The sequence below is a fragment of the Megachile rotundata genome, chromosome 11, assembly GCF_050947335.1.
Source record: "Megachile rotundata isolate GNS110a chromosome 11, iyMegRotu1, whole genome shotgun sequence".
Classification (NCBI taxonomy): Eukaryota; Metazoa; Arthropoda; class Insecta; order Hymenoptera; family Megachilidae; genus Megachile; species Megachile rotundata.
In genome coordinates, this window is record NC_134993.1 from 9387105 (window position 1) to 9412729 (window position 25625).

General features: G+C 32.4%; 1 protein-coding gene and 1 long non-coding RNA gene across 5 annotated transcripts; both read left to right on the top strand.

Annotated features, from left to right (window-relative positions):
* Positions 1–436: 436 nt before the first annotated feature.
* On the top strand, positions 437–25322 carry nkd (NKD inhibitor of WNT signaling pathway naked cuticle). 4 transcript variants are annotated; one of them, XM_012283341.2, is made up of 5 exons: positions 437–559; positions 15611–15816; positions 17364–17786; positions 19221–19522; positions 19958–25322. In XM_012283341.2, exons 1-5 carry the CDS (start codon positions 556–558, stop codon positions 20583–20585), a joined length of 1563 nt encoding a protein of 520 aa, XP_012138731.1. In that variant the 5' UTR covers positions 437–555; the 3' UTR covers positions 20586–25322. The 4 variants fall into 4 exon arrangements, with proteins under 4 accessions (XP_012138731.1, XP_012138728.1, XP_012138726.1 ...); XM_012283338.2 differs by lacking the exon at positions 437–559 and adding an exon at positions 572–660; XM_012283336.2 differs by lacking the exon at positions 437–559 and adding an exon at positions 2361–2713.
* LOC143265378 (uncharacterized) lies at positions 3065–4620 on the top strand. Its single transcript, XR_013039849.1, has 2 exons — positions 3065–3179; positions 3385–4620. It is a non-coding gene; the product is annotated as an uncharacterized LOC143265378 (long non-coding RNA).
* Positions 25323–25625: the final 303 nt, after the last annotated feature.

Sequence of the window (25625 nt, forward strand, 5' to 3'; positions counted from 1 at the left end):
TACCTTTCTAATTTTTCAGATTTAAAAATTTGTTAACTGTAAGACTCAAAAATATGATTTTTGCCCCACCTCCTCTTAATTAAGTAATTATATCGTTAAGATAAATCGATATAACGATTTCTTATAGAAGAGACGTCTATCATTCGCGAAAAAGAGTAAATCGAAAGCAACATCAGAGTTGCCTCTTTCTCGGCACCGCCGGTTGCTGCCACGGTTGCTGTTGCTTCTGATGCTCGCGGCAAAACTGTATTATAGCCTTTCCCGTCGTGCTCTGTCGTACGACGTCCTCTTTTGCCGATCTTCGACGATATCTTGCGATAAATATACGCGCCGCTCTTTTTACGCGTTACTGCCTAATTAGCGTAATTATAAGATCCGGTCGTGGACCTTCTTCCCTCCCTTATCTCTTCTTCTCCCTCCTTCGCTTCCTTTCTCTTCCTGTTTTTCTCCGGACGGTCCAGGGAGGAGATTAAATGTTTTTAAAACCTACTGCTTCGATCGTGCATTTTGAAACATTGTCACGAAATCGTAAAAAGTTCAAGGATACCAACATAAATGCGTGAGTACTGTTTTCTTTAAAATTCTACAACCGACATTTATAGACAAACTATTTTATGTATATTTCTTTGGAACACTTTTTCAATTACTGTCAACTTAACAGTGAGTAAAATATATTTATATAAATATATTCTTAACTTTTTAAATAAGTTTTTCTAACTTAAAGAGATTAATCTAAATATTTGTAGTTACTATTCAAAAAATCTTTTTCTAACCTTAAACTGTCATCCCTTAGAGGTTAAACATACTAAAAATATGTTTATACATAATTACTACTAAATTCACTCAATACTAGTTAATTTATTTTGTATGTTTGAAAGTTTTACTACAAAGTGATGTAAAGTTTTCTTTTAATTTTTAAAAAGTACGGCGTCACCATAACCTAGTAACACCATAACCTCTTATTAAACAGTAAAATGTTCGAATACATTTGAAATAATAACTGTGAATAGTTTAGCTGTGTTTCTGTAGTGGTAGGATGTAGAACTGGAATTACTGATCGAATGTCATTATACAAAAAAAGATTGCAAAAAGTAGGAAACATGCAGTGACAACGTAGAGTACCCGTCGACACGGCGATGGATGAGTTCGTCGATGACTACTGCACTGATAATGCTATAAATGCAGCAGATATCGTGCAAGGCATCGCAAACACTGGGAGACGATCGTATCAAGATCATTATCTGTGACGCTTGAAAGACAAAGTTGCGCCTAAGTTGAAGTGTCGTTTGATAAGGCCGATCGAGATAACGAGACGGTAGCGACGGAAAACTAGGATAAGAAATATTTACATTGTTTGGTCGAGATTAGTTTTTAATGAACCGCTCGGAATCACGGAAAAACAAACATTGCTGACTTCATGACTAACGAAGGAAATTACTAGAATGTTTTATTTTAGTAATGAAAGTTACTAAAATTATTTTTAAGAAGGGAATTTTTAATTTTTAAATTTGGAAATTTTCAACTTTACAAATTTGAAAATTCAGAGATACTAAATTTAGGGAGATAGAAATTTTAAATTTTCAAAAGCAGTGAATTTTTAATTTTCAAATTAGGAATGTACAACTTTACAAATTTGAAAATTCAGAGATTCTAAGTTTAGGGAAATAGAAATTTTAGATTTTCAAATGCAGAGAATTTTTAATTTTTAAATTTAGAAATTTTCAACTTTACAAATTTGAAATTTGGAAATTCAGAGATTCTACATTTAGGAAAATAGAAATTTTAGATTTTCACATGCATTCATTTCCAAATTTAAGTCCTCAAATTTTCAACTTAGGAATTTTTACTAATTTTATAATTTGCTGGTTTTTTTAATTTAGTAATTTAAAATGTACAAATTTTCAAATTTTTAAATTGTTAATTGAGTAGTTCTTAATTTACAACCTTAAAAAATTTAAATTTTCAAATTTGAAAATTTTAAATCTTTAAATTTATAAAAGCAAGAATTTGAAAATTTCAAATTTCCTATTTTACAAATTAGAGATCTTGCAGTTTTGAGATGTTGGAATACACATCAACGCTAAAGTACTGTTTTGATGGAATTCCATTGGTATGGTCTATCACAATATTTTCAGCTACTGCAATTTCGCCGAAGGCCATATAGCGGGACTCTGCTATGCCTACAATAAACAGTAAGCAAACAACTCAAATCATGAGAAGACAGAAAATGTGTCACCACATTTAAATGCGTCAAATATAAAAAAATAATTCTATGAATTTTCCATAATTTTGGTTACCATTAAATTTTCCATAATTTTGGTTACCATCAAATTTTCCATAATTTTGGTTACCATCAAATTTTCGATAATGTTGTGACTGTTGAATGAAATTTCGAACACGCCTGGTATATAGGAATGCGTTTCCTATTTACCGACTCGAGCAAACAATTTTCTTCAATAATGCAACAGCATTCTTACCGGGTGCGTGATACACACGCGGTATTCGCATGTAACATATTACATAATGCCGCAAACGGAACGGTCGTCGGGTCGAACGGTTTCGCATGGGAGGCCATGTAAAAGCCGTGTCGTGTTCGCGAAGTGTAATCGCCCTCCAAGAAATCGTCTTATCGTGGAAGATTTCACTCGAAAACAGTTTATTATTAATAGATACCGCTTCGGTTTCCCGTGGCCGTTGTCGGCTTTATTTCGAGGTTAGTCTGTACTGAGTTTTTGAGCCGTACGTTTTATTCTCCTTGCTGCGTGGCCCTCTCTCCCTCCCCCTAACCTCGGCCCGACCATTCCTTCCTCAGCCCCTGCTGAGCGGTTGTCGTTTTCCTTTTGCCTCCTCCCCTCTACTTCTCTTCTCTTAAAAACGAGACTCGCCACCGACTTTCCGACAAAGGAATAAAGAAAAGAAACAACTAGCCATGCTACGCGGTTGAGGATGGCACGGCAAACCGTAGCACAGCGCAGCACAGCACGGCATAGCGTGGCATGGTGGGTTGAGACTTTCCGTACAGGGAGAGCAAGGGGGTACTTGCCGAGACAGTGGCGTACCCACCACGGGATCCCATAACTGCATTTCCTCTTTCTTTACGTACTGTACCATTTGTCACCTTTATTACAACGATCAAATTTCAAAGCTGCGTTTTATTTATTTTACTGATCAATTTGCAGGTATAAAAATGAACTGCCTAAAACTTTCTAATATACCTATCATTAGTAAATATTAATTTATTACAAGTCCCTTTTCATCATTTCAGGTTCTTTAATATAATTAATAATGTGCTGTAGGAATATTTAATTCGTATAATATAAGTGTTATTTTTTTAATAATATGTATGGATATTTTTTGTGAACAAATTAATAGGAAGGTTGTTAGTTTTAGGTGAGGCAATGTTTTATTGAAGTTCATTCAATGAATTATGGCTGGCGACGCCTATGTTTCTTCTGAAACACCGCTAGGAGATAATAGCGTGCGGGTACAGTCTCCAAAAAGAGTATTTCTCATTTATCGTACTGTACCACTACATTAACGTACTTTAACCTTGGGTAGATGGAAAACAAATAATACAACGTTTAGCAAATACTGGAAAGACGGCGGTGTAAAAATTATTTGCACTACGAAAATGATTTATGTTCTAACGTACAGTTAGGACGTCCTTTAATTGTTTGGAATTAAGGAATGTGATGTAATTTTACTATTACTCTATTGGCAATTCATGTTTTATTTTATTTCAGAAATTTATTTAAAATTCTTTTTTTATAAAATTATAAATTTTAGTGTTGAAAAATAAGTTGGTTAAGTTTGAATATTTTTAATAGTTGATTTGTTACAAAAAATTAATAAAATTTTTGTGAAACAGGAACAAAAATTTAGCAACAATTATAAGTTTATGCTAAACTTGTAGGAACAAAAAATTTTACAGATTACAGATTATTAAAAATAATGTAATTAGTTGAACTAATGTATTGCTAAATATTTTATGTTAGGTTAGGTTAATTTACATTAGGTAATTGTTACATTATATTTATATTAATAAACATTTACCAACAAAAGGGAGTGCAATATACTGAACTTATGTGAAAATCATAATTGTATCTCAGGTTGGGTTAGATTATAACTATAGGTTAGGTTGTAACTATATATTATAATAAACACAAACAAAACAAATAAAATATAGTGTATTGTGTCCTTAATAACTTAAAGTAAAGTTAGGTTCTGTTGAATATCTACAAATGGGTGTAGGTACAATATATTTTTATGTACCAATAAACATGGTGAGTTGGGTTAGATTATGTTAGGTTAGCTTATATTTATTTCATATCAACAAACAAAATAGATACAATATCTTAAATTGATGTGTCAGTAATGGTAGGTTGAGTTAGGTTAGGTTACATTCAAACACTCATATTAACAGATATCCACAAAGAGCTATGCTGAACTTATATGTCGGTTAGGTTATGTTATTAACAAACAAAATAGATACAATACCTTAAATTGATGTGTCAGTACTAATAATAGGTTGAGTTAGGTTAGGTTACATTCAGACACTCATATTAACAGATATCCACAAAGAGGTATGCTGAACTTATATGTCAGTTAGGTTATGTTATTGTTATAAAATACATATAATAATGAACAGCCACCAGAAAACGTATAATGTGCCAAACTTACGCATCTAAAGTTGCATGTTAGGTTAGATCATCAGTAAACAACAAACAAGAAGGCAAACTTACGAGTTCGTAAAAATTGTTTTGGAGGATGGTACAGGCCACACCGGTGCCAAAAAATAGTGATAAAAATAATAATTATTATTACCAACACAAAAGGAAGGTCAAGGTGCGAAGCAGGAGAAAAAAAAGCAAAGATCCAAGTGATTATTTATTGGCCACGGTTAGCCGCGACGAAGGGGAACGGTAGTCGGTCATTCCGACGAATTACAGGATTCCCATGACGATTTCAACGAATCGTCGATTTCGCTCCAGGGACGATACTGGGGTCCTTTGAGAAAGGAAGCCCGGTTTTCCAAATCCTTCAAAAGCAACTTTCTCTGTTCATCGAACAGGGGCAACGTCCGCGCGATCGGCGCCGCAAAAATCCGGCGACGGTTCGTTTGCGGCGGCGATAATCGAAATCCTTAGGAGGCCGATTCCTTTTTACGCATGCCGTTCGACGTCGCGGCGTCGACATTTAGTGTCGTCGTAGACCACGTTGAACCATCATCGGCTTCCTTCAAAACCCCACCAGCCGTGCGAAGCTATCCTTCCTCGCTTCTCTCATAGACCTTCGGCTGGACAAAAAAGAAGGAGAAAAGGAAAGTATACGCGCGGTTGGTACGACGAAATAAGTACGAAGGTAAAAGGGAGACGGAACGAGCGAACCGAGGCAAAGTGAGACGCGGCGAGAAGAAAGAGAGGATATAGAACAGTGGTTCTCAATCTGTGGATCGGTACCCCCTTTATTTGGGGGGCAAATTATTTCTGGGGGAACGCTGTCGAGATATAGGGCCGTTGTAGACTTTCGTTGACAAATGGCGATATAAGGAGAGCAAGATTAATATTTGATTTTGACACTTATTTTTGGAAATTTTTTATTAAATTTTGCGATTAAAGAATTTAGAAATTTGGGAAATTTGAGAAATGTAAGAATTTAGAAATTTAGGAAATTTGAAGAATATAAAAATCCAAATACTTGGGAAATTTTTTAAGTTTACATTTTTTTTTTGAAATTTGAGAAATACAAAATTCTAGAAATTTGGGAAATTTGAAGGAAATTTTGCAATCTGGAAATTTGAGAAATTTAATTTAATTTGGAAATTGCAAATTTGAATATTTGAGATTTCACAATTTGGAAAATTAGAAATTTTGTAATTGAGTGGTTTAAAAATTGGGGACATCAGAATTTAAAAATCTGGATAGTTTGACAAATATTGAAATTTGGAAATGTGGGAATTTTGAAATTTTAAAACTAAAATTTCTAATTGAAAATTTGTTAATTTAAAAGCACAAAAATTTAAGAATCCGATATTTTAAAAATTTACTAATTTAAAAACACTAAAATTAAGACTGAAGAAATTTAGAAATTTGGAAATTTGCTAATTTAAAAACATCAAAATTTGAGAATCTGGGGTTTTAAAAATTTACTAATTTAAAAACACGGAAATTGAGGATTTGAAAATTTGGAAATTTCCTAACTTGAAAACACCAAAATCTGCAAGTCTAATTAAAAAATTTTCCTTCCCTATACCCCCTATGTAAATACAGTGCTAACCACATATGTACATAATTTCAAACATCACAAATGTAAAATTACATTTTAAAAAGCCCAAATATACTACACATTTTTCTCCCCATTTTCCGTTTACCTACATACAACTTTTTCTACATAACCTAAAAGGGGTGCACCCTACCCAAATATCATAAAGGGGGTCACACCTCGACTGACTTTGAGCACCACTGCTATAGAGAATAGGATAACCCTAGAGAGAAGGAAGTCCGCGGTCCCATGAAGAAAAGAGACAAACCTACAAGAAGAAGAAAGGAATAAGACCCGATATGGTCTGACGAAGAAGAAAAGTAAAAAGAGAGGTATCAAAAAGAGCAAGAGAGAGAAAGTACTGAAAAAGCGCGAAAGGGAGGGAGGCAAAAGAGAGATGGACAGAAAGAGCGTGAATTGGAGGTTTCGAGCCGCGCCTCCTACCTTCAGGGCCCATGTATCCACAGCTCGGCACTGTTGACGACGGAGCACCCCATGGAAGGGGAAAGGGAATTACGGGGAACGTGGTTTAGGCAAGAACGATCGTCCGTAGTCGTAGTCGGGCCGCGATTCGAGCGATGTCGTGTGTCCAACCCTTTTCATCCGCCGTGTTTTTCTCGCAACGCGTGGATCATATTTGACCCCGTACTATTCGTTTGTAAACCGAGCATGCGAGTACGAACGTTCGACTACGGCTGAAAAATAACGAGAACTGCGGACCAAACACGTGTTTATCCGGTGCGTGTCGCGCACTAACCGTGTCATCCGTCAACCAGGAGCTCATGATGTTCGCGGTGGTGTGTTAGTTTCGGTGAACCGTATTCCCAGTGAGAAATAGTGATTTTCCCCCAGCGAAAACGGAACAGGGATACGACGGGCATCAAAAGGGAAAAAGTGGCGGAACAAGAAGACTGGAAGGAAAGTGTGCGCAGCGTTTGTGGATGCATGAGGGTCTCATGGCTACCGGATTGGTAAAGTGGTGGCGGGCAAGGTTCCTCGCTGGTTATAGACCCTTTTCTGGTAAGCTTCTATATAATGTTTTTCTTTCTCCTTCCAACGACGACTGTCTGTCTTTTTCTAACGATCCTTCTGTTTCTCGTCTTTCGGATTTTTTTGTCATATGCACACGCGAGGTATCGATGCTCGTCGAAATCGCGATGCACGATAGATCGAGATATTCCGTATACGGATTGTCTGGTCAATCCGGTTATAGGCGTGATATTTTGCCGGAGTCGTGGGGCCGCGCCGTGCGTGTTTCTCGATGATGCTGCTTCGGTATGACAGAAGTGGATCCCACGTGGTGTTACGTCACACTTGCATTTTTTTTCTCCTCGGATTTTTCTGTTATTTCGCGGTTCGTCTCTTTTTTACGATCGATACGGGCTTCCGGCGTTCAACCTCGAATACCGACGATATTAAAATGTGCCACGGATTTCAATTTTATTTTAGACGCTGACGGTTTTCGAATTGTGAATGGGAGATTTACAAAGTGTTTCCTGACCCACTTACTGTCAGCTGCGACTTGTTAAATATTAAAATACAAGTTCGAAATTGCAACACGATTTTTCGCATTTAAATACTGCTGGTTTGCCGCCTTTTTTTGAAAAGGCGGGCGGATTTTGAGATTGACATTTTGGAATTATTGAACTTTGCGTTGAGGATTTTAGAAAGGAGGAAATTTGGAATTAATGATTCTTGCATTTTGGGAATTTGAATTTTGAGACGTTAGGAATTTCGAAATTGGAATCTTGGTGTTTTGGTAATTATGGAAGTTTTGGATTTCTTTGGATTTTTTTGTGATTTTTTTGATTTTGAAATTAAGGACTTTTAGATTGTGAGATTTTTAAACTTTAAATTTTAGACCTAGGAATTTTGAAATTTTTGTACTTTAGGCCTTATGGAATTTTTATCCTAGGGACTTTTTCACCTTTTTTTCAATTTTTTAACTTTGGGCCTTTGTAAGTTTTAAACTTTGGGTATTATAGAACATTATACGCAGAAATTATGGAATTTTGAAATTTAATGGCTTTGGTCTTTAATTTTGAATTTAGAGATTTTGGAATTGCAAAAGTTTTGAAATTTGAGATTTTGGAACTTTCAGATTTTGCTAATTTGCAACTTTGGGTCTTCAGACTTGTGATTCAGAATTTTTAAACTTTCAATTTTTGAAACTTGGGCCTTTATAATTTTGGGACTCAGAGATTTTGGAATTTTGAAAACTTAGAACTGAAATTTTTGAATTTTTAAGTATGGAGATTTAAATATTTGAAAAATTGTAGAATTTGGTAGTTTTAAAATTTAGAAATTTGAAAATTTGGATTTCTGCAAATTTAAAAATTAAAATGTTTAGAAATTTGAAGTTTTGCAAATTTATGAATTCAAAAATTTGATGATTTAAAATATTTTCAAATTTAAATTTAAATATTATCAAAATTTTCAAATTTAAAATAGTAGAGTTTGAAAATTTTAAAATTTAAAATATAACCCCTCAAAAAATGTACAAATTTCTCAATTTAAACATAGGAATTTAAAAAGTTTATAAATTTGATACTTCACAAATAAAAAATTTGTTAAATTCGCGTATTTCGTTGTTGCTAAACAAAAAAACTTCCAAGCCAAAGTATTTAGAATTAAAAACTCCCAAAATAAAAATATATGAAGTTTACCTTCTCTCCCAGAATCGAAAACAAGTGGTGTACAAAAAAATAAGCACAATCGTTGCATTTCCGCATGGAATGTTTGATCATCGAGACAGGAGGTTGGTCGGATCGGTTCGACAATTCCCGGCTCGTCTAGCGGGGAGTCCCGCTTTTGAAGCTCTCCCGGTCTCCCCCTCCCCCTCCTTCTCCTCCTCATCCTCCTGCGCTCTTACCGCTCTCTTTGTGACTGCTTTCTCGTGCGTCGCCGTCCGGGGCAAATTTTCATACGGGGGAAAGCTGTTGCGTCGGCAAATGATAAAAGTTACGAGCGAGCAAACAGAGAAAGGGGTGATTTACAAAGAAGAAGCAAAAGCCGTTTGTTCCGTTTACCCCTTTGCTTTTCATTCAAGAGGGCGCAACAGCGGTACGTTATACGTAACACAAACACGACCGTATGTGTACATAAGTACACATGGAAACGCGCACCACCTTGATGCTTCACACATTATCGTATCATGGGTGGTGGAGTTTAATTATCGAGTTCGTTTCGTAGTATGTACTTGTGGTTAGATAAAAGATGTAAGTACACTCCGGTGAAATGGAGACATTCTTTAGACGGTAATGAAGTTTCTTATTTGTCTTAGGGGATGTGGTAATCTTCCGAATTCTTTTTTTAGATTTGTTGCGTTGCACTTTTCTGAAAGGAGTGGGGATAGGTCTAAATTTTTATAGGTTCTACATAGTGGATTTTCAAAACTTTAATTTATAGTTCTCAAATTTAGATTTCTCAATTTTTTAAATTTTCATATTCCAAATTCCCAAATTCCAGATTCCCAAATTCAAAATTCTCAAATTTTTAAATTTTCAGAATCCAAATTTCCAAATTCCAAATTTCCATATTCCAAATTCCAAATTTCCAAATTCCAAATTTCCAAATTCCAAATTTCCAAATTTCCAAATTTCCAAATTTCAGAATTTCCAATTCCAAAACTTTCAAATTCCAAATTTCCAAATTCCAAATTTCCAAATTCCAAATTCCAAATTCCAAATTTCCAAATTCCAAATTTCCAAATTCTAAATTTCCAATTTCCAAATTCCAAATTTCCAAATTTCCAAATTCCAAATTCCAAATTTTCAAATTTCAGAATTTCCAATTCCAAAACTTTCAAATTCCAAAATCTTCTAATTCCAAAATTCAACATTCCAAAATCTTCTAATTTCAAAATTTTCAAATTTCAAATTTTCAAATTGCTATTTTTCAAATTTTTAATTTTTCAAATTCCAATATTCAAAATTCTCATTTTTCAATTTCTCAAATTTTCAAATTTCCAAATTTCAAAATTCAAAATTTCAAATTTCTATTTCTTAAATTTTTAAATTTTCAAATTCCAAAATTCTCAAATTTCCAATTTTCAAATGTCAAGTTCTCAAGTTTTTAAATTTTGCAAATTCTTAAGTTGTACAATTCTTATTTTTCAAAATCAGTTTACAAATTTGTAAATGTTTATATTCTAAATTTAGTATTTTTTAAATTTCAAATTACAAATTCCATATTTCATTCTTTCATATTTATAAATTTCCAAAATTTCAAGTTCAAAACCAACTAAATTCAAAATCCTCAAAATCTCAATTTTATTTTCAAATTTTCAAAATGTTTAAATCTTCAAATTTCTAGATTTCCAAATTTTCAAAGTCCAAAATTCTAAATTTCTGATTCTCAAAAAAATGCCAAAATAATAGCCCCATGATATCAAAGCAAGGATCTCCTCTCTTTCTACCAACCCTTCTATTCTCTCTTCCTCCCTCCCATGTTTTTGTCCCTAGTTTCTTCTTTCTCGTGCAGTTCTTTGTCTCCCTTTTTTCTCCCCCGGTGCGCTCAGTGTCTTGGGTCTTTAACGCTTGCCCCACGAAAGAGTTACGGGCGTAATTACCACACGGCAGGTATCATTATACGCGTATGTGCGTCCGTTTCTTTATGCAGATACGATTATCCGACCTTTTTTCCTTTATTCTCTCTTTCTTTCTTCTTTCTCTCTTTCTCTCTTCCCCTCTTCTTCTTTGTTGCTTTTGATCTTAAGTAATTGAAATTAGCGGTCGGCTTCGTTTATTACGCGTTCCGTATCGCTAATTATCGTTGCTCCGCGGTCCCTTTGATGCCGACGGTTTTAAGTACATATTTTTACTGGAAATCGCATTGCATCGGCTTTAATGATGTATCGCGGGGATTAAGATAAAAACGGAGGCTTTCGATCCGAAAACACGATCGTTGGAAGAAAATGGTGTAACCGGTGGCCAAAACATTTCGAATATGCGAAGGGTACGCTACGAACATCGCCTCGGAACTCGTTTTTTATCGTGAATCCTCGATTATTTATGATTGTTCTGATCAGGTATTTGCTGCATCCCGACGGGATTACGAATTGCACGAATATTTCGGACATCGAATTATTCAATGTTATCGGCTGCTATATGTTTTATGATTTGATGATAACTGAAATACATAGGGTTATTTATGGGTGATACACTGTTGGTAACATTTGGAGATGATAGTTTTAAGACTAATTTATTTTAAGAAATTATTAAAATATTTATTGAAATGTTGTGCTGAAAAATTATGAATGTCCTTGAAAAATATTTTGAAAATAACTTTGAAAAATTATTAAATGTCAAGATTTCAAAATATCAAAATTTAAAATTATTTTGACAAAATTTAAATACTTAAATTTTTAAAATTTAGTAATTTGTGAGATATAAATTTCAAGATCTTATTACTTATAGAATTGGCAAAAATTGATGGTAAAAAGTTGGTGAAAATTGATGGTAACAAACTTGGACATCTTGAATATAGTTACCAACAGATATTTCTAAGTTACCATACTTTTTGGGTAACAAAATAATTACCGACAATGTACGGTCTCTTGCAGGTTAGGAATACGTTTATTTAATTTTGTAGATTTTTATTTAAGTACACGACCATGAGTTCGCTTTTTTTCTAATTATCACATTGTATCAAATTTCACGGTGACCCTCATAGCAGTCAACGCGTTAACACGTCGTGTCGCATCTCGCTGCGTTTCGTGGATGTCCATTTATACACGCGGTTGTTGCGCAAAGGCTTCTTTTCAGTCGTTTCATTTCCGTAGAACGCTTTTACACGCCGTCTAGGTAACGGTAAAATGGCGGCTTAATGCAGACACATTATAGATACATTACACTTCCTTCGAGTGCAGTGCACGATGCTTCTGAAATAAACGCTGTAAATGGATGTTACGTTCTCTCTCTCCTTCGTCCCTTTTAGTACATATTCCTTAATTCGTTCAACCCCACTCCTGCGGATATCCGTCGAACAATAAAATTCGTCAAATGTATACCATATACTTGGAGTACAATTTGTTCACAGTTCAATTTAGAATAAAGTGCATTTCTATTTAAGGATGTTACATTATTTTTTACCTTGTGTAGGTATATTTTTATCATGTGCAGGTACAATTTTGAATTGACGTATTTAGGAATTTATGTAGTGATGAAGGAATTAGAACAGTTTATAAAATTCACATCCACAAAATATACTTGAAACTTTAACCTATTTAGGGATTGACACATACATGTGTATTGTAAATTTAAATTTTTGTATATGTAAATTTTTCTTGTACATATGATATATTAACTATTTTGTGATTTTTTTACTTTTGTTAATTTAATACATTCTTTTTATAGTACACATATTGTATTAATCCTTATAGATTTTTTGTTAATTTTTGTCAGTTTAATACATTCTTTTTTGTAGTACATATATTATATTAATTCTTCTGGATTTTTTGCAACTTTTTGACAGTTTAATACATTCTTTATTCTTGCACATGTGTTATTTTAACTATTTTGCATTTTTTTCTTTTTGTTAGTTTAATCAATTGTTTTTATAGTATACCTGTTACAATGTTATATTTTTTTTTTATCTTTGTCAATTTTATACATTCTTTATTCTTGCACATATGTCATATTAATTATTTTACAATTTGTTTAAAACTGTCAATTTAATACATTCTTTTCTCTTGTGTATATGTTATATTAATCCTTCTAGATTTTTTAATTATTATTAGTTTAAAATAACTAAAGTATAATAATTAAGTTATTTCTGTCTTTGCAACAATATACAATAAAATCATTCCTAAAGAGGTTATGTACACTTCTCACCACCTTGTTTAACAAATTTTATAATTCTTTTAATTTCTGTATCCTGCACACAATCCTAAAACAAAATTATATTAGTAAAGCAATACAAAGGAACTTGTAATTCAGCAACATATCCTGTTATGTACTGGTTGTGGTAACCAACCCTCCGGATATTGTTTCACAAATAAATATTATGAAATTATTTTATCAAGTTGATCTTCTCAGTGTGTAGTTTAATAATATGAAAAGAAAAACACACACCTGGCTCTGTTTTTACACGCTGCGGTGTGCATCCTGCAAAAAGCAACCATGTAAAAAGAAAATGGCGTAGAACGCAATCTGCTTGCACGCACAGCAATTTAAAATCTAGACGCTTTCAATTAAACATGTATCTGTTTTACTTTTTGAGTGTATTTTAATAGTATTAAAAAGACAAATAAAATTATACTGTATGTTGCAGAAAAATTTCAAATGTATGTACAAGACACTTTCATATTTTCTGCAAAGTAATTATACGTTTTTGTACCTGTCTCGAAGTAAATAAAAACACAAATTTGAATTGTGTAAAAGACGTACAGCCATTTTAAAATGGCGACCTATTCAATCCACATTGTGTAGAAATTTAAAAATCTAAGTACATGAAATTTTGTAGTTTAATAAAATTAATTTTACAGTTACGTGCAATGATTAGTTATTTTTTATTAAATAATGAGTAATAAAATATAAATAATATAAAATGGCGGTTATTAAAATTTGTATACTTTCCAGATGAAGGTACGTTTACAATATTTAGCTTTCGAATCGCAACAAGTGAACCAGCTGTAAAAGCGTTAAAGTATATCCGAAAATATTTTCTAGTACGTTCATGGAATCCCTTTTATTTGCTTGGAGCATGAAACTCTCATCAAAGAGAATGAAACCGTTATCTATGGTTGAGCGCCTCGTATCCCTCGTAAACAAAAATTAGAATCTCAAAGGTATCAAAGTAACATCCGCCTTGGGGTAAAGTCCGTATTTATAGTCAGTTACTCAGAGTGCTACTCGGTACTTAAGTTATGGACTGTAGGAAGTATTTCGGGACTATTTTGAAGGGGATGTAACATAGAACGACCGAAAATAAACACGACGGAGCACCAAAACGATCTTACGATCGTATTTTCCGAACTACGGTCTGATCGAGTTTACTTATTCATTTGAGGATCACTGGAATTTGTAAAAAAAGAAGGGGAGAGCTGAAAATTCTTGAATGCGGGAATTAAGTGACGTGGAGGGGAATCTTAGTGAAAAATAGTGAATTATTTTGTTTACATTGATTATTGTTATATTTTTAATTTTTCAAATTTATGTAGATTTAAATTTTTTAATTAGACTAAATTTTCAAATTATCAAATTTCTAAATTTTTAAATTGAATTTTCAAATTACCAAATATCTAAATTTCTAAATTTTTAAACTAAATTTGCAAATTATTAAATTTCTGAATTTTCAAATTTTCAAATTACCAAATTTCTACATTTTCAAATTAAATTTTTAAATTTCTAAATTTTCGACTTACCAAATATCTAAATTTCTAAATTTTTTAACTAAATTTGCAAATTATCAAATTTCTACATCTTCAAACTAAATTTTTAAATTTCTAAATTTTCAAATTACCAAATACCTAAATTTCTAGTTTCAAACTGAATTTGTAAATTATCAAATTTCATTTTATATAACTGTAATATTCCTCCATATCAATTCCACAAACTTAATTCCAATTTAATTACTATTCACAAGTAACGAATAGCCGGCAATAAAAAGTCTATTAATCCCTGAATAATGGCGCTGGATCAATGGCGACTCAGCAAGAAATCACCATAATAGCGGATAGTTTGCAGATTAACCTAGAAAGGGGTAGCTTATCGGATTTTATCACTTACAAATCTCTGGAAATGTAAAAAATATTTCTCGTCTGGAATATTGTTAAAAATTTAACTGTTGTCACTTATGTCTTCAAGGTTAATAAAATAATCTTGAAGAATAATTTAATAAATATAGAAGATGCATAAGAGAAAAAAATTTAGAAGTTCTTCATAAATTTTATTTTTATCATTTTAATTCAAGTGTCAGACTTAATTTTTTTAGTGAAGTGTGTAGTCTATTTTTATATTTATGGTTAACCTATAGCTATTTTTCCATAAGTTTGTCTATGTCTATACCTTAATGTGTATTTTCTATGCCTTAATGTGTACCTACTTTCTGTATGACATAACCTGTTTATAAGGTTACCTCTTGTATAAGGAAATCTGTACATACTTGTACAAGTTAACCTATATTTTTTTATACGATAACCTATACATATTTCTATAAGTTAACCTATACCTATTTTTCTATAAGTGAACCTACATTCTATAAGTAATCAATAAAGATTAAATCCAGAATTAAATTTTTCTTTTTTAACCCACTATTATTGATTTCTTTCGGATCTAACGAGTACCTGATCGAATTTGTTCTGTTGCATCAACGGTAAATGAAATATTAGTGATTTTTTCGGTTGCAGTTGTTGGTAACACGGAAGGTAGCGACTCTGAAGAACTTCTTGCTGGTGTCTCAGCACCTTGCAGCGGTTCACCACCGGCGTCACAACCAATTTTATTGGAAACAGAAACACCGCAGGTCGCGGTTGACGCTTCGACCAGCCCCACACTGGCCACCGGAAATGACGAACAACCGAGTGCTAGTACCACTAAGCAACTTAGTTTCGAGGTATATTAACCTACTTGTTACCACGATCCAAATGAGGATTTGAATATCCTTTTATCAGTTGCAATGGAATTATATTAAATAAAATCAGTTGCAATAGAATTATATTAAATAAAATGTGTATTTGGTAAATATTTATATTCTAGTTTTCAAAATTAATTTTTATTTTAATGTTGTTTAATTTACACAAATATTCGACATATGAATTTACAACTCATGTGGTAAAATTAAGATAAAAATTTGCAGTTAAATGAATTAAGGCTGAACTGTCAAAATAGTCAAGTGTCTCAGAAGGAGACAGTCAAATGTTATACAAGTTTTTTATCTTAAAAAACAAAATTTATTAAGGTAATTTTTCTTTAAATCTGTGTCAATCTTCATGAATATAAAGAATTAATATAATTATTAATTTATGCTTCTTTTAAAATTATAATACTTAATATTATATGTGTAATGAAATATATTAGTTATATATCTTACATTTTTAATTATTTATAGTAGATAACAGACTTTATTAAAAAATATGAATTAATAGTTTAATACATACAAATTCTTTTAATATTTCTTCATCAATTATTATTTTCTTTACATATTTATTTAAAATTAATTAAAATTTCTTTCCCTCATAAAATTTAAATTAAAACCTCACTAAATGAAAATTTTAAAAATGTTTCAACAGATACAAAAAAATAATAATGAACATAAATGATCAGCAGTATATAAAAAATTTTAAAAAATAAATCAAATAATCTAAATACTCAGCAACAAATGTAAATACTCAGTAATAAATACAAATAATTAGCAACAAATGCAAATACTCAGAAATAAATACAAATAATTAGCAACAAATGCAAATACTCAGCAATAAATACCAATAATCAGCAACAAATAGAAGTAATCAGCAATAGATACAAGTATTCAGCAACAAGTACAAGTACTCAACAATAGATACAAATACTCAGCAACAAATGCAAATACTCAGCAATAAGTACAAATAATCAGCAATAAATACAAATGATCAGCAACAAATAGAAATAATCAGCAATAAATATAAGTACTCAGCAACAAGCACAAATACACAGTAATAGATACAAATACTTAGCAACAAATATAAGTAATCAGCAACAAATACAAGTACTCAGCAACAGCTACTAATAATCAGCAGCAAATATAAATGCTCAAAAGTAAATATAAATACTTAGCAATAAATGCAAATACTCAGCAGCAAATACAAATGATCAGTAACAAATACAAGTACCTAGCAACAGATACAAATACTCAATAATAAATACAAATACTTAGCAACGAATACCCGTACTCAGCAACAAATACAAATAGTTAACAACAAATACAAATGATCAGTAACAAATACAAGTACCTAGCAACAGATACAAATACTCAATAATAAATACAAATTATTAGCAATATGTATAAATAATCAGCAATATGTACAAATAATCATTCATAAATTCCTGTAATCAGCACCAAATCCAAATAATCAGTCCTAAATACAAATAATCACCAGTAAATACGTTTTATCCCAAATTCAGGAATTCGAATGCGACGTGTCGGTAGCAGAAGGCGACCGAAAGCGGCAAGAATTCTCGTTCACCCTGTACGACTTCGACGGCCACGGGAAGATAACAAAGGACGACATAGCTGGCTTGGTCACTACCATTTACGATACCCTGGGTGCCTCCATCCAGGTACCGCCGTGCGGCAGTAAGACGATTAAGGTGAAATTGACTGTGTCGCCGGATCAGAGGAGCAGCCAGCCAAGGACCGGCTGTTTGAACGCTTCTTCGCAGCCGACCACCAGCTTTTCCGGAAATTCGTCCTGCTGCCATTTGAAGCACGCGTCCTGCAACAATACGACGGCCGCCGCTCACACCACGACGACAACAACAACAACAACGGCGCACGGTTTACGCAGAGTTCCTAGAAGGAGAAGGGTGCTTAGACACCGTTGCCAGGTAAGATTGATGCCCTTGCGAGGCGAGGATTCGAGGCTCGTTTTTATGCCGACGCGTCCCTCTTTCGTAACCCGACAATTCTAGAAGCTACAGCCGGATTTATCATTTATGCGCCTCGAGATTTATGGCCAGATGGAAACTGCGCCGGGTCAACGGTTTTATTCCTTTTTAATTGATCACCATTCGCAAATCGTTTTTTCTGCTGTTTTTATGGCCGATTGTGTGTAGTTGCGGTTATTGCTAGATTGAGCTACCGGAAGTTTTAGTAGTTTTGACGTTGATATGTTTTATGTGGTAGTTTTGGGTAGATGTAAGAAGTGCTTAGTGAAAGTTTGTTGTAATTTGGATTTGGGTGATTTAGGGTGGGTTTTTTTGGGTGGGTTTGGAGATTTAAGGAGGTGGATATTGGGGTATGGAATTTTAGGATTTGGAAATAGGGAAATTTGAGAAATTGAAATTTTTGGGACTTCGGATAGAAAATTTGAGAATTTATAAACATTTGGAATTTTGGGGATTTAGGAGTTTTGAGTTTTGAGTTAGGAATTTTGAGAATTTGGAAATTTTAGAATTTAAAATTTGAGAACATCAATTTGAAAATTTTAGAATACAGAAGTTTAAGAATTTGAAAATTTGGGTTTTGGAGATTTAGGAATTGGGGAATGAATATGTGGAGTTTTGAGAATTTGGAAATTTGAATATTTTGAGAGAATTTGGAATTCAAAAAAATTTGTTAACTTGGAAATTAGGGAAATTGAAAAAATTCTAAATTTGGGAATTTAGAAATAGAAGTACTTTAAAATTTAGAATTTGAAAATTTGGGTTTTGGAGAATTAGGAATTAGGGAATGAGTATGTGGAATTTTGAGAATTTGGAACTTTGAATATTTTGAGGGGAATTGAAATTCAAAAAAATTTTGTCAACTTAGAAATTTGAGAAACTGCAAAATTCTAAATTTAGAAATTTAAGAATAGAAATACTTTAAATTTTAGAACTTGGAAATTTGAAAATTTTAGAATATAGAAGTTTGAAAATTTGAAAATTTGGGAATACAGATATTAACAAAAATTTGACTATTTTGAAAAAGTTCATGTAACACTACACTGCTTTTAGTAGCCATCATAATTTCTTACTTTTATAATATTTAATATTACATACATATACAAAAATATATAATTATACATATAATATATACTATCATATATCATAAAAAAATATTATAATTATAAACTATTATATATTATAAAAATTTCATAATTATGAACTATTATATATTATTAAAATTTCATAATTATAAACTACTATGTATTGTAAAAGTATCATAACTATAATATATACTATAAGAATGCATAATTTCCATAATATAATATTTTGTACAAAAAGTGCCCTATATAAACAAGCAATAAAAATCAAATTTTTGCTGTTTATTTTATTCAGAACGAACAGAAAGAAGTGGACACTCACAGCGAAGATGAGGGTGAAAACGCGCGAACGAATCGAATAAAGCAGGAGGAATTACGCAGAAGGGTGGGGCCCGTACCTCATTTACCGTCACCCTATTCCAATAGCTCCGAGGGTGATATCAGCGACGACAGTGACGTTTCCCCGGCAGTTTCCCCCTTGGCGCCTCTCCTCACGACTAATCAACGAAAACGCAGTGGTGCCTTACAAAGGCAACAACTCTTGGAAATCATTCAGGCGAACATGGAAAAGAATAACCTCAGTTTTCATACGTCAAGGTATCTTTCTCTTTAAATCACGTGGAAAATTCTATCTGCTTTGAACGATGAAAGACTCACCTTTGTAATCAACCCCTTCAAAGATACATGTGTGCATATACACATAAACTGTATATGCATACATATAAAGTGATATTAATATAAATGTAAATATAAGTATATAAATATAAATTGATATATTTATACAGGGTCTGTCATTAATTAAATTCATGTATCTTACAATTTTAATTAAAACAAATCTACTTGTAATCTGAAGGGTTGACTTTATATGTTTGAATTGCATTATAATTACACCAACTTTATTAAGATTAAAAACTGACCAATCATATCTTTTCTGCCGGGCCGCAGCTCACTCAGCGGGTCACGTGACTGACATGTCTGCTCGAGAAAATATGTCACCGGCACAGAAAAACCTAACCTAACCGATCGTTCCAGGAAACGGCATCAGAACGAGCAACTGCGCGTTCCATCACAGGCTCCTCACGTCGAGTCTGCGGCGCACTATAATCAGGAGTGTCGATCGCCATCGGAGCCTCGGCCTACGCCGACTGCGTACCACAAGCCGACACGGGAAAAGCCTCAGGGTTACACGACCTTTTCCAAGGTGCCGGCAAAGTCACGGGGTAATCTGAGGAAATCCCGGACGCAGTACGGTCTTCAGAGGAATAACACCGCGGTGCAGCCACCTCGAGCCTACGTGCAGCCTCAAGTTCTTCCTCGTAGCAATCCCAACGCGTACGACCAAACCAATCGCAATGTCGGTAATCTGATACCGAACAGTCAGCATCCGATCAATCAGACACCGCCGAACAATCATAATGTTCAACGCAACGAGACGACCGCGCAGTTCGGACAAACGCAGCAACAGTGCGGTAAATCGAGCAAGAAACACCAGCTGAAACACGCGACCAGAGAACAGGACCAGGCCAGAGCCATGGTCCAGGTTGTCCGCTGGTTGGAGAGAGAGTTCTCGCAGAACGCGGCTGCCAGCTCCGGTCGCAAACACGTCCACGAACACATTCATCATCATTATCATCATTACCACACAGAGGCTCTTGTTTGATCCGTTCGTCGCTCAAAGGACACTCGGGGCTGATATTCGCGGTATGCTGTTGTTCTGAATCGTATACGACCGGTGAAAGTTGACCACTTCAAGCTTTATGTATAATAGTTTACTTCTTCGTGTGTTCGGAGTATATTTGCGGATCGATTAACACTTTCGCCGCGGACCGAGGTGTATTTGGTGGGTGAACGGAACAAGTGGAATCGATGTTAATGGGTTAATACGCGTCTGGTAAGTTGGCACGCGGAGCGGTAAGACTCGTATTGTTTCCGAGCGCCAACTTACCGGACGTATGGTACCGGATTCAATTGATATTAATGCGCATTTTATGTGGAATTGCGACTCGAACGTTTTGGGTTTGTGGAATTTCGAGTTTGAAGCACTTTCAATTTTTTATGTGCTTCATATTTTGGGCATTTCGAGTCTGCAGATGTTCAAGTATAAGTTCTAAACTTGAGGCATCAAAGCCTCATACGTTCAAGTTAAAAGGTTCTGGAGTTTCAGATGCTTCAAGTTTGAGACATTTTAAATTTGAAGCATTTCAAGTTTGAAGCTTATCAAGTTTTCTTCTTATATTTTAAGTTTGAGGCATTTTGAGCTTAAAATAATTTAAATTTGAAGCATTATGAGTTTGTAAAATCCTCAAAAATGTAAGACGGTTGTAAAATATCCCAAATTTAAAGCATTATGATTTAGAAATTTTTCAAGTTTGAGGCCATTTTAAAACGTTCCAAGCCCGAAATCATTTTGAACTCATATTATACCTAATTTGAAGCCATTTTGATGGAACGTTTCAAGCATAAGGCCAGTTAAAATTTGAGATTATGTTGAGCTAGAAGAGTACTAATGTTTGAAGCATTTTCTGGCATGAAATTTTCCAAGTTTGAAGCATTTCAGACTTGCAACATGTTAAATTTAAAACGTTGTGAAATTGAAGTTTGGTAAATTTCAAATGTTCTAATATTGAAGAGTTCTAAACTTGATGCATTCTGAACTTAATGAGTTGCAAATTTGAAGCATTCTGAATAATTTCAAGACTGAAAGATTTTAAGATGGGAGCGTTTCTAATTTAAAGCGTTTCGCATTTGAATTTTCCCGCGCTTGAAGTCATATTAGAATCTGTGAAGATCCCAGCCAACGCAGAAAGTGTTAAATCGTTACTTTTGTTCTTATAAATCCACAAAATCCTTATTCCAGACTATTACATACATAGTTTGCAACAATATCTGTAAAATAAAATTCTGTCTCTCTTTTTGAATTCATCCAGAAATTTTTATACTGATTTTACATATAGCGTAAAAAGTCATACTTTGACCTACAAACTGAGGATCAAAATAGCTGTTCTTATAGTTATCTTAAGATGCCTAAATGGCAAAGAATGAATGTTTGTTACTCGATTTCTACATTTTGCTACATTTCTCAATGTACCAGTTTATACACACGTTTTTATTCGTTAAAGTGTACTGTGTTCCTGTTTAACAACATGTCAGAAAATACCACGCTTAAGGAGACCTCACATGATCAATATTATAATTACTAGTTACTGGATTTTAGTAACTAGGTTAAACTTTTTAAACAATTGAAAATTAAAAACGTTTTAGAAGAAAGGACGCTATAAAAAGATTGATATCATTTTAATCTTTTTTTAGTGCATTATTTTTTATTATATACATTATTTGTTCTGTCTCAAACATTAAAAAAATTAAAATAGATAATGTTAACCATAACTAGAAAAGTTTCTTATACTATCAATATTTCAGAATCCGGAATATTTATTATTGTTAATAATATTGATAACATTTATTTACAATATATAATAATTAAAAATTTTTAAATATTGATTATCTGAGATCTCCATTACATATAGTTCGTTTCTAATTTTTATATAGATTCTGTACGATTTCGATGACCAGTTTGATAATCACTGCCAATCTTCGTAAAATGTTTCAGCCCAATTACATAGTCGATCAATGATGAATCAAAGTGTGAATCACGTTTGATTTTACACATCATTGACATCGCCTACAATTTATAATCGAGAAGTTCTATTCTTGAGGCGTGTAATCGTGTTCATCTTATCTTATAGGGATTGTTAATTATTTATCATAACGGTATAGGTCAATCTTTCTTCTGTTACGAATATACTTTTCCATCTCTTCATGATCATAATTATTATGAAGATCCACGACGATACCAATGATCTTACTATATTAAACTGCTACAAGGGTTGTTATTTCTAATATCTTGTAACTTGATACGTTCTTGTATATAAACAATTTTGTAATCTAAAGAGACACTCTTCCACATTTTCAAAAGGAAAATCCATTGAATTTTCCTTTGACAAAAGCGTATAATGGTGAGCATAGTAGGCTTTCCTAAACAAAATGGCGTCGCAAAAGATTATTGTTAATGAATTTACAAATTTATCAAATTTTCATCTTTACAAAGTTTAATATTTAGAAATTTAGTACTTTAGAATTTTAGGAGTTTGAGATTTTGAGAATTAGTGATTTATAAATTTGAAAATTAGTAATTTATAAATTTGAAAATTTGAAAATGAGTAATTTATAAATGTGAACAGTTAGAAATTGTGAAATGTGGAAATGTGAAAATTTAGAAATTGTGAAATGCGAAAACGTGAAAATTTAAGAATATTGGAAACCTGAGGAAGCCTACGTTGTTCGAATGTACAAAAATTTCCTACAAATTCGCGTTGCGTTTTAGTACAAAATACAGGGATTCTCTTGTTGGCAGAAATCTGTTTAATTTGACGTAACAAGAGTACGATAATTGTATGACTATTCGATCTATTTATAATGAGCAATGTAATTTCGTACGAACAGTATTAGTGCGTAGCAATAACCACTATACAGTTGTTTAAAATCTTGTGGACTCCGGATATGCAAAGTAGAAATTCATAGAGATATTTTAAACAAGATAATGATAACGGAACCAGATTTATGAAAACGTATACTTACTTAGGGGACAAAGTGCTTTTCTAACTTGAGCTTCCTTGCTGAATATTTATGCAGACATGTCTGCGATTTTGTCTTAGACGTTAAGTGTTTCAAGATACCTCTCGATGGATTTCCTTTGAATATTTCTCTCATTCATATGGACAGATATATTTATTTAACTGAACTGAGAAACAAACGAGTTGTAAGTAAACGTTTAGTCAGAGAATCAAGAACATTGAGTGACTGAATGTAAAAATATTATTATTGATATTAATATAACAAAATATTAATGTTAATATTAATACAACAAAATGTTAATATCAATTTCATATTTAATTTAAACCTTAATTGCAAATTAAATATGTAAATTTTTTCTTGATTTAAATATACAATTTTGCAATCAGAAATTAAATAAAAATTGACACTTTTATGAGGTACTAGGATTATTTGGTATTAAATTTGATTTGTTAAAAATCAGTAGTTCAGTGTTTCTCTTGATTCAATATTAGAGTTGTAATTTTTATGAGTGTTTTCATGGTTCAAACTCGTTCTCATAAAAATTACAACAAAAATAAATGGTGCTCCTATATTCCAACGAATACAATAGTTTACTCCGTAATGGCGTTAATTCTACATCCGTTGTATTTATGCTGCATTTTCCGACAATACGAGAAAGTATTAAGGTAATAATTCTAAGGGAACAAATCGTGTAATTCGTATTTGACCTGAACTTATGACATTGTTTTCTAATTGTCTCAATTTTTCATTTATACAATTTTTTGTTAATCTTAATATTCTGAAAAGAAATTTGATATTCCTCCTTTTGTGCAGTATCGTTTATAATTATTTAAAAACTATCCAACTATTGAGTTAATTATTTAAAAACTATCTAACTATTGAGTTAATTATTTTCAATAAAAAATCACTAAATTATTAACTTAATTATCAATAAATAAGATGTGTATTTTCTAATTTAATCATAGGAGTAAAAAACAGAATAAACTTAGTTAGAAAATTATTAATTAAAATTGCAAGATTTAAAAATGTATATAAAAAATTAGCTAATGTCCTTTATTTTTTAATTTTGGATATTTGAATAATTTTAAACGATACTTAAATTCAAATGAATTTCCATAAAAAAATTGTCAAGGACTTAATGGAGGAAATATGTATACGTACCTTTCAAGACTTAACTTTTGAGTACAGATATAGGGTTGTAAAAAAATAATAAAAAGAAAAATGATGGACTTATTAAGAGTGCCTTGTCATACCTTTGTTATATTATGCAAGTATTAACTATCGAATCTCTTTTATAAAGAAAAAAAACATTTCCTTGTATTCCAATGAATCATTGAATGTTTATGTAATTAAAGATAATGTTCATTTTAGTGGTATATTATTGGACCATACATTATATTATTCGGAAATGCATGATGTTTAGGTCTAAATAACCGAAATTGTTGCGGATATTTTTCTATCAAAGGACTCGACGAGGAGTGTATAATTATAATATTTATTAATTACTATAGATATTACTAACAGTACGATTAGACACGATGACAATTGCTACTTTGTACATTTATTAAGTCTGGAATGGTCGGTGCCATTCGGAGACATGTAATTTTATATCGATCTTTGTAACCATTGTAGATATTTTGTGTAATGTATTTTTTACTGATATTTATTAAAACACACATTTTTTGATACTACATTATTGGAATTCAACTCGAATTCCTTCTCTACAGAGTGTTTCAAGCGGGTAAATAAAGTCTCGAAATTATTCTCATTTTTCTTTGTACACCCTTACAATTTAACCTTATTCCTTTCAAATTTCGCGCGCTGACATGAATAATAATTTCTTATCAATAACTGTTGGTATACTTTATATTTTATACAGATAACTTTAAGAACTACATAAAAATTCTAATTAGTTTATTTTAGCATTAAATTTATATAAAAAACACTTATTTTGCAATTTAATGTTACATACACATTTGCATTACAAATTAAAGTAACGTAATTTAATTTTTTTAAAATATAATAGTTTAAAATTAATAGTCTGCTACAAAATAAATAATTTAGA

Bases quoted from the DNA above. Each gene is read 5' to 3' on its own strand.
- nkd (XM_012283336.2), top strand. From the start codon at position 2,524: ATGCCGCAAACGGAACGGTCGTCGGGTCGAACGGTTTCGCATGGGAGG. The intron at 2,714-15,610 runs GTTAGTCTGTAC...TTTCGGTTGCAG, and splicing joins GTTGTCGGCTTTATTTCGAG to TTGTTGGTAACACGGAAGGT. The intron at 17,787-19,220 runs GTAAGATTGATG...TATTTTATTCAG, and splicing joins TGCTTAGACACCGTTGCCAG to AACGAACAGAAAGAAGTGGA.